Source organism: Chelonoidis abingdonii, chromosome 2 (genome assembly GCF_003597395.2).
Source record: "Chelonoidis abingdonii isolate Lonesome George chromosome 2, CheloAbing_2.0, whole genome shotgun sequence".
NCBI lineage: Eukaryota > Metazoa > Chordata > Testudines > Testudinidae > Chelonoidis > Chelonoidis abingdonii.
Genome location: NC_133770.1, coordinates 44,405,967 through 44,422,694, shown reverse-complemented (window position 1 = coordinate 44,422,694; position 16,728 = coordinate 44,405,967). Strand labels below are relative to the sequence as shown.

Here is a 16,728-nt window from a genome sequence, read left to right as displayed (position 1 = left end):
AGTTGTCCTATTAAAGTTACATTAAAGACAACTGAAAACTTCTGATGTCTTTTGCACAGAATGAGATTGGATTTATGAATGAGTCCAATGTAGTAAGTTCAAAGATTAAAATAAATATTCAATACTGCTTTGCTTAGAAATGTGCAGAAACTTCCATTAAAAATTTGGCATCAACGATTTTTATTCAAATAGTCCATTTTATATGGTGGCTAAATTTTTCATGGACAAAGTGATTTTACATATTTCTTATTACTACAACCTTTTGAAGTTAAAAATTACACCAAACCATAAAATAACCAGAATGTGCCAATTAAACTTGAAGTTATAGTCAGAGAAGACCATAAATTACATTCTGTAGTTACATTGAGAATAAATATTGTAATTCAATATTAAATTTGCCTGTTTTACAAGTCAGAAGATGTATTTTTAACTGGCTACACTGCTAACTGATCTGAAATTAAACTATGCTCTCCTTCATGTACCATCAATAAAAACTTGAATTAAAAATTACTATTTTGTTGCTCTGCAAAATGAATATATGTAATAATGACAATTAAGTAGGAGAATATGATTTGAAGACAAAGCACCCACACTGAATTTATAAAAAAAAAAAAAGATTTTTGTAGTCACTTTTCTAGCCAGATTTTAAATAGACTAAAATGTTTAAATAGGTGGTTACATTTCAGCACACACTTAATTGCATTTTCCCTATAACTTTGGAAAATTTCTGAAGTGCCTCTTAATTATATTTACTTGAATGTTAGGCTTGCCATGGGAAATTATCTTGTTTCATCTATAAAGGGTGTTTTGTTTGTTTATTTATTTTAGAAAGGGCCTCATACAATACAAACTGGAGCAAGAGTTTTAATTAGAATTTTCAGAATGAACTTTGTTCCTGTGAAGATCAAATAGGAACAGCTTGGGGGGAATAATCTGGTATATTCTGACCTCTTGATTTACAAGCCTTTCATCAAGGCTTGGAAAGGCTGTGGGAAGATACTGTAAAAGGGATATTCCATCTCTATTCTAGCTCAGTGTAACTGTACTAAAATGTACAGCTTTGGAGAAGGAATCCAAGTTAAGAATCAAAAAATCTCATTCTTTAAAGGCTTCTTGAACATGCACACATGAATGACAAGTGATTTCATCAAAGCAATACTCTTCCATTCCCTAAAGTCAATGAATGCAATTCATTTCATTTGTAATTAACCACTTCAAGTCATCAAATCAGCATAGTCTACCAAGGACTTTTGTGCCAGGCAGAGTGACCACAGTTGATGGTGTCGTAGCAGGTTAGTGAAGTTCCCAGATCTGGCTCAATCTGTCAAATCAACAAAACTCTGGGGCAGCCCCGCAGGTGGCACCAGGTAGGGACAGTGCATGTACCTCTTCACGCATCAATGGAGAGTTTGAGAGCAGTGTGTTGGGGTGTTTTGTGTCCATGCTGGCTACAAGGCTGAAAAGTATGCCACACCACTTTTGACCATAATGAGTGATAGAAGATCTCTGAGATTATGAGATTTTGCACAAAATCAAGCCATTTTATGCTCTGGATTTGGTGCTGACAGCACACATGGAATGTTTCTAGCTGCCAAGTCTGCCTGTAAGAGAGGGTCCAGGTTTCTGATGTCTATTAGCAACATGGGAAGTACACATTTTTGATAGGTCTTGAACTTTGTCTCAATGCAAAGACATGAACTTTGTGCAGGAGGCAGTGAGACCTATTCGCAAGGCTGCCAAGAGCGGGTTGGGGCCCTAGTGAAAAAAATTTTTCGAGCCCCCAGCAAGAGCGGATCAGCTAAACAGGGCCGACGAAACTGGGGAAGCCGGGACCTCTTCCGGAGCACCGGGCCCCGGTAACTTGTACTGGCTCCCGCCCCTCATCTCATCGGCCCTGCCTATTCGTCAAAGAATGTCCAGTTTTCTGAGACTGTTCGAACTTTGCTTGCAGAGTAGGTAGATGAACATGTCAATACTCCATGGTTCCGGACCTTGGCCTTCTGCCATGAGATGTTCAACCTGATAGTGTGAGCAGACTCTGAGACCCTGGTGGGCAGGGCTGAAATTCTATAACCTCTCCATAAGCAGGTTAGCGTCGTTGGCATAATCTTGGGCAACCTGGATTCGGACACGTGGAGCAGCAAATCCTAATTTCTAGCTGATAGTTTGACAAAATAATGCCAGGGCGAGAATGCATACTTGCCGCACACCCGAGGTTGTGTAGAAACACAGAAAAAGCCATGCACCAATGCAAACTCTTGTCAGTACTGGTGTGAAGATTGTGCATATCTGAAACGCCAAGTCTGCTCTGCATGAGACAAAATGCTAACATGCAGACTGATTCAAATGCCACTTAGAAGCATGTGGTTAAATTCTCAGTGCAGCTCAGCCAGAAGCCAAAGGGTAAGGACAGCTTCCATTGTGGACTGCTCAACAATGAAATCTGATTGCTGTGGATAATGTTTGTTAAGGAGTGGCTGCATCCTACCATGCAGAACATGAGCAAAAATCTTTCCAGAAACTGATAACAATGAGATCAGCCTGCAGCTGCTACATTTGGTGCAAGATTTTTCCTTTGTACATGGACACTGTAATGCCATCTTTCCATTCTGCTGGCATTTTGCTTCATGCTCAGTTTTAAAAGCAGTTGATGCAGGCACATGTGCACTGATTCAAGGCATCTTTGAGCAGCTTGAATGGAATATCAGGTCCAGTAGCACGTCTATTCCATAACTTTTGGATAGCCTACTTCAGGTAATGGAGTACAGTGTTTGTCCCAAGTCTGCAGCCACACTGTTTGCTAGATCACATAGCTCTGGACAGTTGTGAGCAGGTATGTGGGTTAGCACACTTTCATAATGTGTTTTCTCTCTGTCCAGGACCTTGTCCATCAACGAACAGGGGCAGCCATTTAGTTTAGGGATGGGTATGTCAGAAGGCTGTTTATGGCTGCCAGCCAGATGCAATGGCTCTGAAAGCACGAGGCAGATTGTTGTAATTTAGGCTGGCCTCTGCTTCAGCAGCCACGTAGTTGATGTAGATCTCACGGTCACATGTTGCCATGGCCCAGAAAATGCCTTTCAGCCTTCTACTTTCCTAGACACCTTCTTGCTTGCATGTTCCCGTCTTCTTTGCTAATATATCAGAGGCCTCTTCAGAAAGCCAAGGTTTCTTGCACAAGTGTCTGACATTGATTTTTCCAGCCATGGCATGTAATACAGCATTAGGTAAAACAAGTCCAGGTGATCTCCACATCATCTGATAGGGTACTGAGGTTACATATACGATCCTCAATGGCCTTGTGTATTTCGCTGCTTCAACAGGATCCTCAGATAGATGCTGGATGTTGTACTGTTGGTGGACATCTGGCTTGTGAGGAGTTGGAAAATGCAGTGAGCTGCACAACTAGTCTATGATCTGAGTTTGCTGGTGCTTCTAGACCTAGGGAGATTTCCCTATGGAGTGGTTTCTGATGAGGATGTGATTAAGTTCCTTCATGGCACATTCACTGTTTGAAAACCAAGGACAGTGATGGTTAAGGTGCCTAAACCAGAAACCCATGACAGAAAAGCCCTCATGGCCACACAATGTCAAAAGCTGGATGGTATTGTCATTTGGGGAACCTGTACTGAAGGGCGCTGGCACAGTTTCACACCCATTTAATTTACAGCCAGTCACGGCATTGAAGTCTCCAAGCACTAGCAGAGTTGACTGGCTTTGCTGCTATCTGGTGGTAGAATGCATACTTTTCCACAGGTAATGCTCCTTCTGATGGTGGGAAGGCCATAATGACTGATAGGTGTTCACGACAATGTTGGAGCCAAGTACAGAGTAAGTGTGAAGAGATGGGGTTCCGTGTGCTTAAAGTGGTCAGAATTTTTAACAAAACACCACACCCTGAATTCAGTGTGGACCACTGGAGTGGAGAAAGGTTGATCCTTCCACAGTAACTTGATCACTTTGCGACCGATAGTCCTGTGATGTCAGCGATTTTGATCTTGAAATGGGTGAGTTCTTTGACAAGTGCTGTGTTGTATCCAATGCCATTCAGTGTTAACATGTGCTATGTGACGATATGTAACACACCTCTAAGGTCCGATTTGGACTTCCAGGAAGTTGGAACTTTAAGTGTAACAGCTAAAATCCATCTTCAAAAGATGGATAAGAAATCTTTTTGCCAAAAGAAATAATTTGCTTATTCTCCTAAGGACATATATACAGTTACATTTTCATGGTTGACATCAGCCATTCTCAACCAGGGCTCTGTGGCGCCCCACAGGGCTGAAACCCCGAACCCTGGTGGAGCTGAAGCCAGGCACCCCAAGCTCCGGCAGGGCTGAAGCCAGGAGTGGAGCTGTGGGGATGAAGCCCTGGCATCCTGTGGAGCCCTGAGGCCCACCTCCCTGCTGGGCCCTGGTGTTTCTATAGCATATTACAGGAGGCCTCAAAGAAAAAGGTTGGTCTACATCATCCAACCATGAACAATAACCTTAGATGTTTATACTTACACTATGCACATTATGATAAGGTTAGTTAGCAACCTTAGAAAACTTACAAATATTCACATCAGCTTTGTTTTTGATTTCTGAAACCAGTTAGAAATGTGTTCATCATGTTGACTTGATTCTCTTTAAGTGCAAATTCTACAAAGATTTGTAAGTAAAGTATGCAGTACCTTTTCAGATTAATAACCTCTGTGCTGAAGTTTGTAGATCTTGATTAAGAATGCTTCAGAATGCTGGAGACAGTATTTCCTCTTCATATACCTAGACAGTGATCCCTCATGAAGCCCTGACTACTTCTGATCCGAACAGGAGACTTGTAAAGTTTGCAAGAGGCAGCAAGTGCCTCAGCAGCCTGATCCAATTCAAACTTGTTAGCAGAAGTTCTGAATACTATCAACAGCTAAAACTCCTTGTGATCTTTCTACAAAACTCCCACGATTCTCTGCCAGTGCTCAACAAAGCTGTCATTCATGCCAGTTTTTACCTCTTCTCTCACATCCACTCAGCATCTTAATCCTGACACTTTCACAAGATCTTTTCTTTCTGTCTCTCTCATCCAGACCCTAGGTCCTCCTCTCCAGTCTCCTAAACATCCACATATCACCCACTTCAGCCCATACAAAATGAAGTTGTGATAGTCGTTTTTGCTTATGGCTCTGTTCCCATCTTCCCGGTCTATAAATCCTTCCAATGACACCTTTTTCTACTGCTTCAGGTACAAGATTCTTTTTCTTAATTTCAAGGCACTTCATGAATGTGCACAGGGACTTGGATCCTACTCTACACTTCTGCTTGTGGTTTCAAGAGTTAAAAAAACCTTAAGAGCTACTAAAGTTTCCCCAACCTCATACGAAGGAGACAAAACCCCAGTACTGCCAATCCCCAGAGTTCAAAAGTCATCAGTCAGACCTCCCAAAAATCTTTTTGTCGTTGTTGCTGTTGTCTGGTTTTGAGTCTATCTTGATTTAACTCCCCCTGTCAACTCACAGTGCGCATGCAGCAGTAAGTGGTGCCAATACTCCCAAATTCATAGAATAATGCGATTTTGTCCCCCATTACAGACACTCTCATTGGCTGCCTGATGGAGTAAAGCTTACAGCTTCTCCCCAAACTCCAAAATAGTTGTGTCCCCTTCTGTGCTCAGATCTGCCTGTCTTAAAGCTCATCAATTAATCATGCACCCTCCACCCTCACATCAAGTCTGCCCTAAGCCACATAGTGAAACTCTGCTCCTCCTGCAGCTCCAGGGGATCTTCACCTTCACCCCTCTTAGGCCTGGGGAGCAGCTACAGCAGGGTCCTCTTCTACCTCTCCCAGGGGTATGACAATAGGAGTGAATCCTTGAAGCTGTGAACACCCTTTTCGTTCATTAACGCTTCCCTTGTTCCCCACCTCCCCCAATTCAGCAGGTCTTCACCACCAAGTGTTACAGGGATGAAGGAATGGGAGGGTAAGGAGCCAAGAGGAGCAGACTCATGTGTCACAGGAGGGTTTGTGGAAGGTGCAGAGCCAACCTGTTCCAGATCCCCAGCCCCACAAACTCATCTGTCATGGGTGGGGGAAGAGATGGATTGCTTCCTTCTTGATTGGCTGCTTTTCCCCAGGAAACAGGGAAGTGGGAGAAGGCAATCAGCTGTTTTACCACACACAGAGCTGAAATTCACATGAAGGCTGGAATGTCTAGTCTCAACACAAGAATTTCTCCAGCAGGGGCCAAAACTACGTAACTTATGATGAAATCACACGGGCTACACATATTAGATCTTCAGAATAAGTATAATACCTACATTTGCTATGGAAGGTCAACAGGGAAAAAAGGGAGGAGGAGTTGCCATGTATAGAAAAGATTTATAAACTTGCACTGAGGTTGAGGTAGATGTGTTGAAATAGGGTTCAGGTTATAGGCCCCCTAGCTGGGGGTGAAGCCTTTGCCTTTAACCCCTTCCCCACCTGGGGCAGCGGGGCTCAGGCTTTGGCTTTGTCCCGCAACCCTCCCCTCCCGCCCCGGGCAGTGGGACTCAGGCCGGCTCAGGCTTCAGTCCCCGCTCCTGGGGTCATGTAATAATTTATTGTTGTCAGAAAGGGGTCACAGTAAAATGAAGTTTGAGAACTCCTCGTTCAGATAATACTTAGTTCTGCCTCGGTGAAGGAGACTGGATTAGATGACCTATTGAGGTCCCTTCCAATCCTATGTTTTAATTATTCTAATTTAGGAAACATTTATGGCAGTTTAACGGAAGTAGTATTTTTATGAATGCCCAACAACATGAGACTCCTCAAACAAGCAAAGAGTTCCTGTTTCTAAACTCACAAAAATCACATGTGTAATGACAAGTGAGGATCAAACAGGGAGCAGATAAAGAGGGAGACCAAAGGCAAGATGAAAAAAAGATCATTTAGCTGGTGAGACTGGCACTTCTATATCTTGATAAACCAACTTCTTATTTATTGACAAGTTAGCTATTCTGCCCTTCACCTCATGCAGGCTTCACATCACAATTGAGTTTTTAGGAGGATTTGAACACAAAGATTGAACAGAGAACAGGCAGAACTCTCCTGGAAACTATAATACAGAGACCAATTTTTAATAGCTAAAGAATTCTGTACTTAAACTTTGTCCCTTGTTTCAGAATTACAATCTAAAAGAAGAGTTCATTGTAAGTTGTTGAATTAGGAATGGGCAAAACTGCAGATAAGCTTTCCACAAATTAAAAGCTATTTCCTAAAATCAAAAAGATTCACTTGTGAAGAAAGCAGCTTTTCAGAGAAGGAGGTAAACAGTTTGACTTACAAGGGACAATGTCTCAACCACAACTATGGAAATAAGTGTCTAGAGAAAATTCAGCATATGATTTACAAGTTCATTAGGAACTGTTAACTCAAATGTTTTATACTTTAAGTGTAATGGTTTAGCTTAAATCCTAAAGGTTAAACTTTTCCTGATATGATGTACTAATTCTAAACATTTAGTATGTATACTCGAGCTTACAGTACAGATTTCTGTACCTCATATGGTTAAAAAATGGGTAGAAATATTCCCAAACAGGTGGAGTTGCAAAGAAACCCCATACATTTTATTCAAACAAACCTCCCCACAACTATAGCAATTTAACATCTCAGACGTAACATCTATAGCACTGTAAAACCTAAAATATAATAGTAGCTTAAACAACCTCTCTTTTTTAAGATGCAAGTTTAAGCTTAAAGACACTATAAAGATGTCACAAACTGTTAAACTTGTTTTTAAGGGAAGGGCTGTTTTAAATGTTCTGTGATTCAATTTTTGTATTAAAGGCAGCTGAAACTCAAACTGGAACAAGATCTGAACTTTGGACTTATATGGTATTTATCTGCCCGAGGTCGTATAACAAAAACCAAAGCTACCATACCTTGGCAAAAAAGACTGTGAGATGTGTTTCACTGCCAAGTATCCAAATAGGAAACTTTGGAGATTTCAAGTAGGAGCCAACCTAGAAAAGGACGCAATAAAAACAAATAAACAAACTAGCTTACAGCTATAGTGAAGCCCCAATACCCCACTCCTCATTTGTAATATTAAAAAATTAACATTCAGTCACAATTTGAAGGTAGTATTTAAAAACTTTACTAAATCTGTTTTTGATTACCATATCCCCCATTTAATAATTGGTGATCTGTAATTATGTAGGGATATTAAAGGAGGTAATAACAGTGATTCCCCCAAGTGACAGTGACCCCCCAGGTTCACCAAGTACAAAAATCTTTTAAGTTCTTATGTTAAAACTTGTAAGCTCCTGTCTGCAGAAAACACTGATTGTATCTGTCCTGTGAAAGATACTCTATTACTATCTACAACTTACAAACAAGTTAATTGACTTTGTTCTTGAAGTAAACACTAGCCTTAAGCTGTAATTGATACAATGTAAACAAACAGTCTCCCACCCTCTGTGATTACAGGGCTGGGAATCTCATAGGAATTAACACACCCCAAAAGTGGTGGAGACAGTAAATTAAAATATGGTTAAGCTATGGAATGTATGTTGATGAATGTTTGATGTACGTGAATGGTTAGGGAGGTGCCAGCCTGAAAAGGATCCATCGGCAGAAGAATATGTCAAGAGGACCACCAGACAACCCCCGGAGGGTAAACTGGGATCCACTCTAAACACTTGGAAGGAATGTGCCACTTTAGACAGTGTGGAGCCACCAGGAATGTGCCATCTGCTAATTGAGCCAACAACAGCAGGATGAAATGGTTCCCATAGACTAACATAGAAATGAATTCCTATAAAAATGGACTCTAAAAACTGAGGACTTTGAGTCCCTGGTTCTGCTGCCAACCTTTAGGAGCATCAGGTGCATCTGACACAGACCCAGCTCCATCCTCATGGCCAAGATACCTGGTCAGGAACTTGGCACGACCAACTTCTAGGCTGGTAACTGTAACACCTATACAGAACCTGAATGAATGTGCGTGTAAGGAATAAGTAGTAAAACAATGTTGTTTGCTTTTATCTTTTGCCTTATTATTATATTTACAATAAATGAGGCATCTTTGCCTTATCCCTCTTAATAAGATCCTGCTGGTTTTTATTATATTGGTATAACAATTTAGCCATGTAAATCCAACCATCAGCGAAATTAGATGGCACTAGGCCCAATCCTGTGTAGTGCCAAGTGTCTTCAAACACCACTGAACTCAAGAACTGGTGGTGTGCTGTAACTCTGAGGCCTAAGTTATTGTTTAGGCTGGTAAAAAGGGTGTGTGGGGGGAGGAGAGGGTTAAAGCAACTGAACAGAGAGCCTTACAACATGAATGCAGTTTATTTATATTGAAAAGATCTTATTTAGAAGAACTTTTTTTTTTTTTTTTAAAGGTACAATTACCAACTTGTTTTGAAAAAGAAGGATTAAGTGACAACAAAGGGTTAGGTGTTTAAGCTGATTAATGCAAAAGTAAATTGTTTGTAGACATAATTCTACATCTTAGGTGGCATATTAAATAAGTTTTTAAACTTGTCCCCTGAGAGAATGTGTCACGCAATTTGGCCCAATTAAATAGGTGTGGCAGTTTCATCTTCAGAGATTGTACTGCTCAAACACCCTACCCCAAACTGTCCAGGAAAAAGTAGCATCAGATTCTCAGGATGTCAAAACTCCACTGCGTAATTTGGAAAACAATATAGCTGCTCCTGGCACATTGGGAGCAGATATCAATAAGGAAAAGTGTCAGTCGGAGAAGGCAGCAATATCCCATCTTACCATCTTAGAGACTAATCCTTCAAACGTTCATGCAAGTAACTGTACGCTTGTGTGTGTTTGTATATTCAGGCCCTTAAGGTAGAAGTCTATTTGGTTTATGCACTTGACTATGCATCTTGTGATTATAAACTCATTTATGTTACTTGACAAAAATAAAACAGACCAATCAGGCGCATTTCTTCATCCTTATGAAGCCAACCTAACATGATGGTCCTCCACTTCAGAAGTGAAAGCTTTCCCTACAAAGGCTAAGGGGGTATTGATGAGTTTAAGGCATCATACCGCCACATGCCCTACATGAGGAGCACTTATGCTTACCTTAGTCTACCACTGCATCTTTTTAATCTATTTTTATTAAAGTGATTCAACTTTGAAGAGACGTTCATGGTCTGTAGTCAATATTATGCAAATTCTACATAATTCTCTATACAGCATAAGCCAAGTCAAAAGGATTCAGTGTAGTATGAAACCAAACACCAACAAGCCAGCCTTTGACAAATGTTACCAGAACAAAAGTGCATGCCAAATAGACAGAAAACATTAACAAAGCATCCAAAATATTACAAGTGTAGTGAAAAGCATACTAATACCCCTTAAATAAAATCTTAGTGTTGAAGACTTATGTTCTGTATCATCACATATCAAAATAGCCAGAGTTTGCATTTAAGTAGATTTTGATATACGCAGTGATGCACACATGGAGTTAGCATCCAGGCCTTGGATGTCAATGTTTTTGGCACAGAGAAATAGTAATAAGTAAATATCCAAGCAATTTTTTTTTTTAATCTAGGAGTTACAGCACAGACTGGAACAAGGAAGTTACAATACATAAAATCATAAGTCACCTTGGATTTAATTCTAAGTATAAAACAGTGCCAGCTTCTACTTACATTAAAGTTGCTGCAAAGCAGTTCCCTTGTAAAAAGCAAATCTAAGAGCTACCTACCAATGCACAAATAATGAACCACACTAATGGAGCTTTAAAATATATTACTACTAAAATGGTACATCTGCCAAAATTACACATTTTGGCTATTCCATTTTTGTCTTTATTTTCCATAAGACTGAAGTATTGGTTTTTTTAATTTAACAAACGGGGTAGCTAGTATCTACTCCCCATCCCCCCCTTTTTTTTTTTAAATTCTGGTACAAATTAAAGCATTCAGCTCTTCATAAAATGCATGGTATTTTTGAGCAAGGTTGGAATATTACATTTAAACATTCTTTTGGCTAAGAAAAGGACAAAAATATATAAATTAGTTATTCTATTAATGACGAGAATAAACTGTTCATTCTTAATGTTTACTCATCACAAGACACGTACTGACATGCCTAACAATAGAGAGAATGTTATTTTATTGGACTTTTAGCCTTGGTTTCATTTTGAGGCTAGAAATACTACAAGTAAACCAATAACTCTTAGACTGTACTCTTCAACAGTTCAGGATGAAGTTCCTACATGCAATATTTTCAGAAGAGGATGATGCGCTAATGGAATACTGCTAAGGAGCAACTTGCAAGAGAAAGATCATTTTAAAAATGATGGGAAAAAAGGCAGCTTACCTTACAGTATCTTAGAGATTCCATTAATGTCAAAAAACCTACAGTTGCCTGTTTACGTATACCAAGTAGTTCTGTTTAAAAACAAAACCCAAACATTAGATAAGTTATTTTCTATTTTTTTTAAAAATGATATGGTTTAAGATACCTTATTTTAAAAAGACATACAACTTAAATAAGTGCTGAAAAAGCAATGTCAGGCCAGATCAACTGGAAGTTTTAAAAAAATTCCAGGATGACTTTAGCCAAATCCCAAATTGTTTTTTCCATAAATGAATACAACCAAAATGAATTTTACTAGAAGTCTGCTGTTGACAGTCCTTTTAAAAAAGTGTAGATTTACAATAAAACAAATTCTTCTGAAGTATTCCAGTATGCTCTAGAAAAAACAACACCCTGAAACTGCAGAATTTTTGAAAATGAAAGGAGCAAAGATTTCCACTTTTCTCTAATCATATTGACACTGTGGACAATACAAAATCAACTGGTTTTGAAATATTAGTTATTAATAAATGACTATTTCTCATTCCTTTTCCTGTGGAGAACTTCATTTTTAAAATTACATTGCGAGCAACCACCAGTACCAGCACTCAAGTATCAATGCTAATCATCCGAAGTAGTACTATTTTTAAAGAAAGCCTCACAGTAAGAATGAAAAATACTTCGAAGCCGATGAATCTTTGAAAAGTATAATCTATATAGAACTAAAACTTGGACTTCAGCATCTTTAGAAATGTAGTTCCACTCTGAAAAGGACTAAAAATGGCTCTGAGCTCTCATGTTTATTGTCTCAATGAACCATAATGTGCAAAATTTGCGAATAGGAAACTATTTGCCTGAGCTGGACATTCTCTTGGATCTGAAAGTCAAGCTGAGTTATTTTCTGCTCTAGAATAACTATTAGTAATGAACATTATACAGCCAAAAATACAGTATCCCTAGCTTTACACAGGTCTGATTAAAATTTAGTAAACAAATCTGTTGATCAAAAGGAGTAGAATCCAGCTTTCACTCTAACAAGAATAAAAGCAATAAACATTTGTGACACTAAAGCAAGCATATGTCTGAACATACAGTGAGCAGATCTGTTTGGTAAAGTCTTTAAGGTAATATCTACACAGCAAACATACATCCACAGCTGGCCTGATTCAGCTGGCTTGGGCTCAGGAGGCTCAGGCTGCAAGGCTGTAAAACGGTGGTGTATGCATTCCGGCTCAGGCTGGAGCCCAAGCTCTGGAAACCTGCAAGTGGGGAGGGTCTCAGAGCCCAGGCTCCCGTCTGAGCCCAAACATCTACACTGCAATTTTACAGCCCCACAAACCCGAGTCAGAGCCAGTGTTTAACTGCTATGTAGACATATCCAAAATCACTTTTCAGACAATTACACTGAAGCTAACTCTGATTTTGGGGAACTGTAGCCCCTAAATATATATTTGATAGTAACAGTAACTCATGTTATGATTACAAACTGTGATGCATTTACCTACAGGCCAACTTCTGGGGTAACACTCTGAAGAGAAAGAAAAATCAACCTTTTTTTTTTTTACGTTTCAATTAGACTCAATTCCGCATTTTATGACAGTACTGTATGTGCTCTTACTTACTTGGGACACTAGGTGCAATGTGTTTTCAAGAACTTGAATTCAACACCTGTGCAGTAAATTGACTACAGGAATCGCATGAAAGAGTGTTAGTTTTTCCATGCATTTCCTTTATCTATCCATTCCAATAAGTCAAAAAAGAAGATATTGGGTAAGTTTGGCATGATGTGTTTCCTTCATATAAGCTGGTTATTATGCACGATCTTCCTTTCCCAATGTTTTCCACAAACAGACTTCTTTGCTCTGAGTTGCCCAGGAAATGTATTCTGAAGATTCTACACCTTGAAGAATCAAAAGTTTATCACTAAGGGATCTTTCTGATTAACCTCTATTTTGGAGGTACCTTTGGACCACAGGCTGTTAAAATTCTTTCCAGGCTGACAATCAGCCAGACAGGAAAGAACTTGCTCATGCACTGGTACATTTGGGAGCTCAGGCAGCATACTTATTCACTTACAGCCCCATTGCTATATATGGCAATATACTGAGCAGAATCGCACTTTCCTTGGGAAGAATTAAAAGTGGCAAGTCCAATTCAAAATCTAATAGAAGATCTTTAGCCTCTCTTTAGAGCTAAAAGGCTTCCATGCATCAGATAATTTTAGCTGAATTAGACCTTAAGCAAACAGAGGTAAATATCTAGCCTATCAAAAAGTCATATCAATACAATAATCCCAGTTAATACCATATATCAAATTCCCTCAGTGAAAAAAATTTTAATATACACTGAAATCAGTCTTAAAACAGTCCCTCAGATAAGGGCTTTTTGAAATACACTATAGTATAGTATCTTGCTTCTCTACTAGTAGGTGATTAAGGATAACTACATTTTTCAGGCAGAGATTATTTCCCTTCCAGTTTCAATATAGTATCTAGAGAGAAGCTGATTTTATAAAGTGAATGCCTAAACAAGCATTGAGTGAAAGATCCAGTGCAGGACAGAGAATTGCCTGCTACAGGGGTTGGCAACCTTTCAGAAGTGGTGTGCTGAGTCTTCATTTATTCACTCTTATTTAAGGTTTTGCATGCCAGTAATACATTTTAAATGTTTTTTAGAAGGTCTCTCTCTACAAGTCTATATATTATATAACTAAACTAGTATTGTAAAATAAACAAGGTTTTCAAAATGTTTAAGAAACTTCATTTAAAATTAAATTAAAATGTTGATCTTACGCTGCCAGCCCGGTCAGCCCGCTGCTGGTCTGGGGTTCTGTTCACTTAGGCTGGCAGCGGGCTGAGCGGGACCTGTGGCCGGGACCCCAGCTGGGAAGGGTCCGGCAGCCAGAACACCAGACCGGCAGCAGGCTGTGCGGGGCCAGCGGCCGGGACCCCAGACTGGCAGTGGGCTGAGCAGCTCAGCCCACTGCTGCTCAGGGGTTCCATCCGCCGGGCTCCTGCCAGCTGGACCCACTCACCCTGCTGCTGGTCTGGAGTCCCAGCCCTGCCTGCATACAGTGGGTACCTACCTTCTCCCTGTTCTGGCCCATTCTCTTCCTCTCTCTGCACTGAACTGAGGGTGAGAGTGCACTGAACACAGGGCTGGGGGTAGAGAGTCTGGCCAGGAGCTGGAATGAGGGAGGGGGCTAAGGGTTGGGGCAGGAGGTTTGAGTGTGGGGGCACTTAGCTGGACAGCTCCCATTTGGTGTGAGAGGTGCAGGTGGGAATGTGAGGGGGGGGTGCAGGAGCTCCTGTTTGGTGCTCAGGGTGGGGGTGGGGATGTGGGGGGTGCATGGGATGTGGGGGTGTGTGCAAGAGTCAGGGAAGAGGGCTGGGGGCATGTGAAGAGGGTGCGGGTGTCAGGGCAGGGGGGGTGCTGGGTATGTGTGGGGGTGCCAGAGTCAGGGCTGGGGTTGTGGGGGGGTGAAGGAGTCAGAGGACTGGGTGCGCATGAGAAAGGTACAGGGCTTGAGGCAGAGGCCTGGGGTATGTGTGGGGGTCAGGGCTCAGAGCAGAGAGCTGTGGGGCAGGGGGAGTCAGGGCTCAGGGTTGAGTGACTGCCCCCCTTAGAACCCCCAGCCCCCCTATTCCTTGTCCCCTGACTACCCCCTCCTGGGACCCCTGCCCCTAACTACCCCCCAGCACCCTCTCCCCTATCTAAGCCTCCCTGCTCCTTGTCCCCTGACTGCCCCCCTAGGACTCTACTCCCTACCTGTCCCCTGACTGCTCTGACCCTTATTCACACCCCCGCCCCCCAGATTCCCATGCCTATCCAACCGCTCCCCACCCTGACAGCCCCCCCCAAGAACTCCCGACTCATCCAACCCCCTCCAGCTCCTTGTTCCCTGACCACCCCTCCAGAGACCCACTGCCCCCCCCAGGACCCTCCTTGCTCCCTGTCCCCTGACTGCCCTGACCCCTATCCACTCCTCACCCTCTAACAGAACCCGGGATTCCCATGCCCCATCCACCCCACCTGCTCCCTGACTGCCCCCTCAAGAGACCCCCACCCCTAGCCACCCCCCCCTTGGCATCCCATCCTCTATCCAACCCACCCTGCTCCCTGACTGCCCCCACTCCTTATCCAACCCCCTGGCCCTCTTACCATGAGGTGCCAAGCAGAGCCCGATAGGCTGCCCCGCGGGAGCGCACAGCCCCGCCCCTCAGAACGCTACGCACACAGGAGCAGGGCTCTAAATGGGTGGGGAGCATCTTTCCCTCCCCGCGGAGCCAAACACTGCCTCACGGGAGCGTGCAGCCCCGGCCCCCAGAGCGCTGCACGCGTGGTGGTAGGGCTCCAGGAGAAGAGAGGAAGGCAGGGGAGGGGCTGGCGGCTTGCTGCGCTCGGCCGGCCGTGTGGACCTTGTGGCTTGCTGCACCGGCAGGATTTTTAATGGCACACTGGAGTCCTGGCAGGCCACAGCGTGCCATTAAAAAAAATTGGCTCGCATGCCGTCTTTGGCACACATGCCATAGGTTGCCGACCCCTGGTCTCCTATTTTGAGACATTATGTCAGAAAGGAAACAGAAGAGATCCTCTGATAGTTGAGGGCTTTCACATAAAATGCTATGCTGACTCAGGCTCCTTGACAGAAAATGAATCCTTTTCTAAAAGAATTTTTGCAATTACTTTATTGGGTAGTTAGTTTTTAGTGCACTGCACCTTTTATAAGAGCACTTTTTTCTGTCCTTTATTGTGCTATACCTAGGGATACTACTTCAAGCTTAATGTTAAATGCCACCTTGTGTTGATATGAAATAATGCAGAAGTTCTGACATTACAGAGATTGTTTCTGAAAAGGCACAGCATTGTATATACTAATAAAATGTATTCTCTCTTTGCAGCTACTTCATTCAGATGAATAAGGAGGTTACTCACCTTGTACAGTAACTGAGGTTCTCCAAGATGTATCCCCCTGTGGGTGCTCCACTTTAGGTGTCGGTGAGTCCTGGTGCTGCTGATCAGAGGCTTTTGATAGCAGTGCCTGATTGGGACGTGCATGCGCAGTGACCGCCTTGTGGTATCGCTGGCGCTCACGCGTCCAGATTCACTCAATTGCTACTCTATGTAAAGGTCATATACATAACTCTGTAGAGAGGAGGAGGGTGGGTAGTGGAGCACCCACAGGGACACACTTCTCGAAGAACCTCTGTTACTGCACAAGGTGAGTAACCTTCCCTTCTTCTTAGAGTGCTGTCCCTGTGGGTGCTCCATTTTAGGTGACTATAGAGCAGAACCCCATTATGGAAGGTTGGGTTCCGGAGTAGGTTGCACAGTTGATGATAATATCATAAGGCCTAGTATTGCATCATTCTCAGAGCTTTTCATTATTGCATAGTTGTTTGTGAACATGTGTATTGAAGCCCAAGTGACAGCCTGGCAT

The 16,728-nt window shown here is 42.1% G+C and overlaps 1 protein-coding gene across 2 annotated transcripts in view; it reads right to left on the bottom strand.

The window, feature by feature from the left end:
- MINDY3 (MINDY lysine 48 deubiquitinase 3) overlaps positions 1-16,728 on the bottom strand; it is a 78,495-nt gene that overhangs the window by 34,708 nt on the left and 27,059 nt on the right. For both annotated transcript variants that reach the window (XM_032802197.2, XM_075062318.1), the window contains 2 exons: positions 11,310-11,380; positions 7,895-7,975 (listed from right to left, as the gene is read on the bottom strand). In XM_032802197.2, the coding sequence (XP_032658088.1) occupies positions 7,895-7,975; positions 11,310-11,380 (152 nt within the window). The remainder of the gene's footprint in view (positions 1-7,894; positions 7,976-11,309; positions 11,381-16,728) is intronic.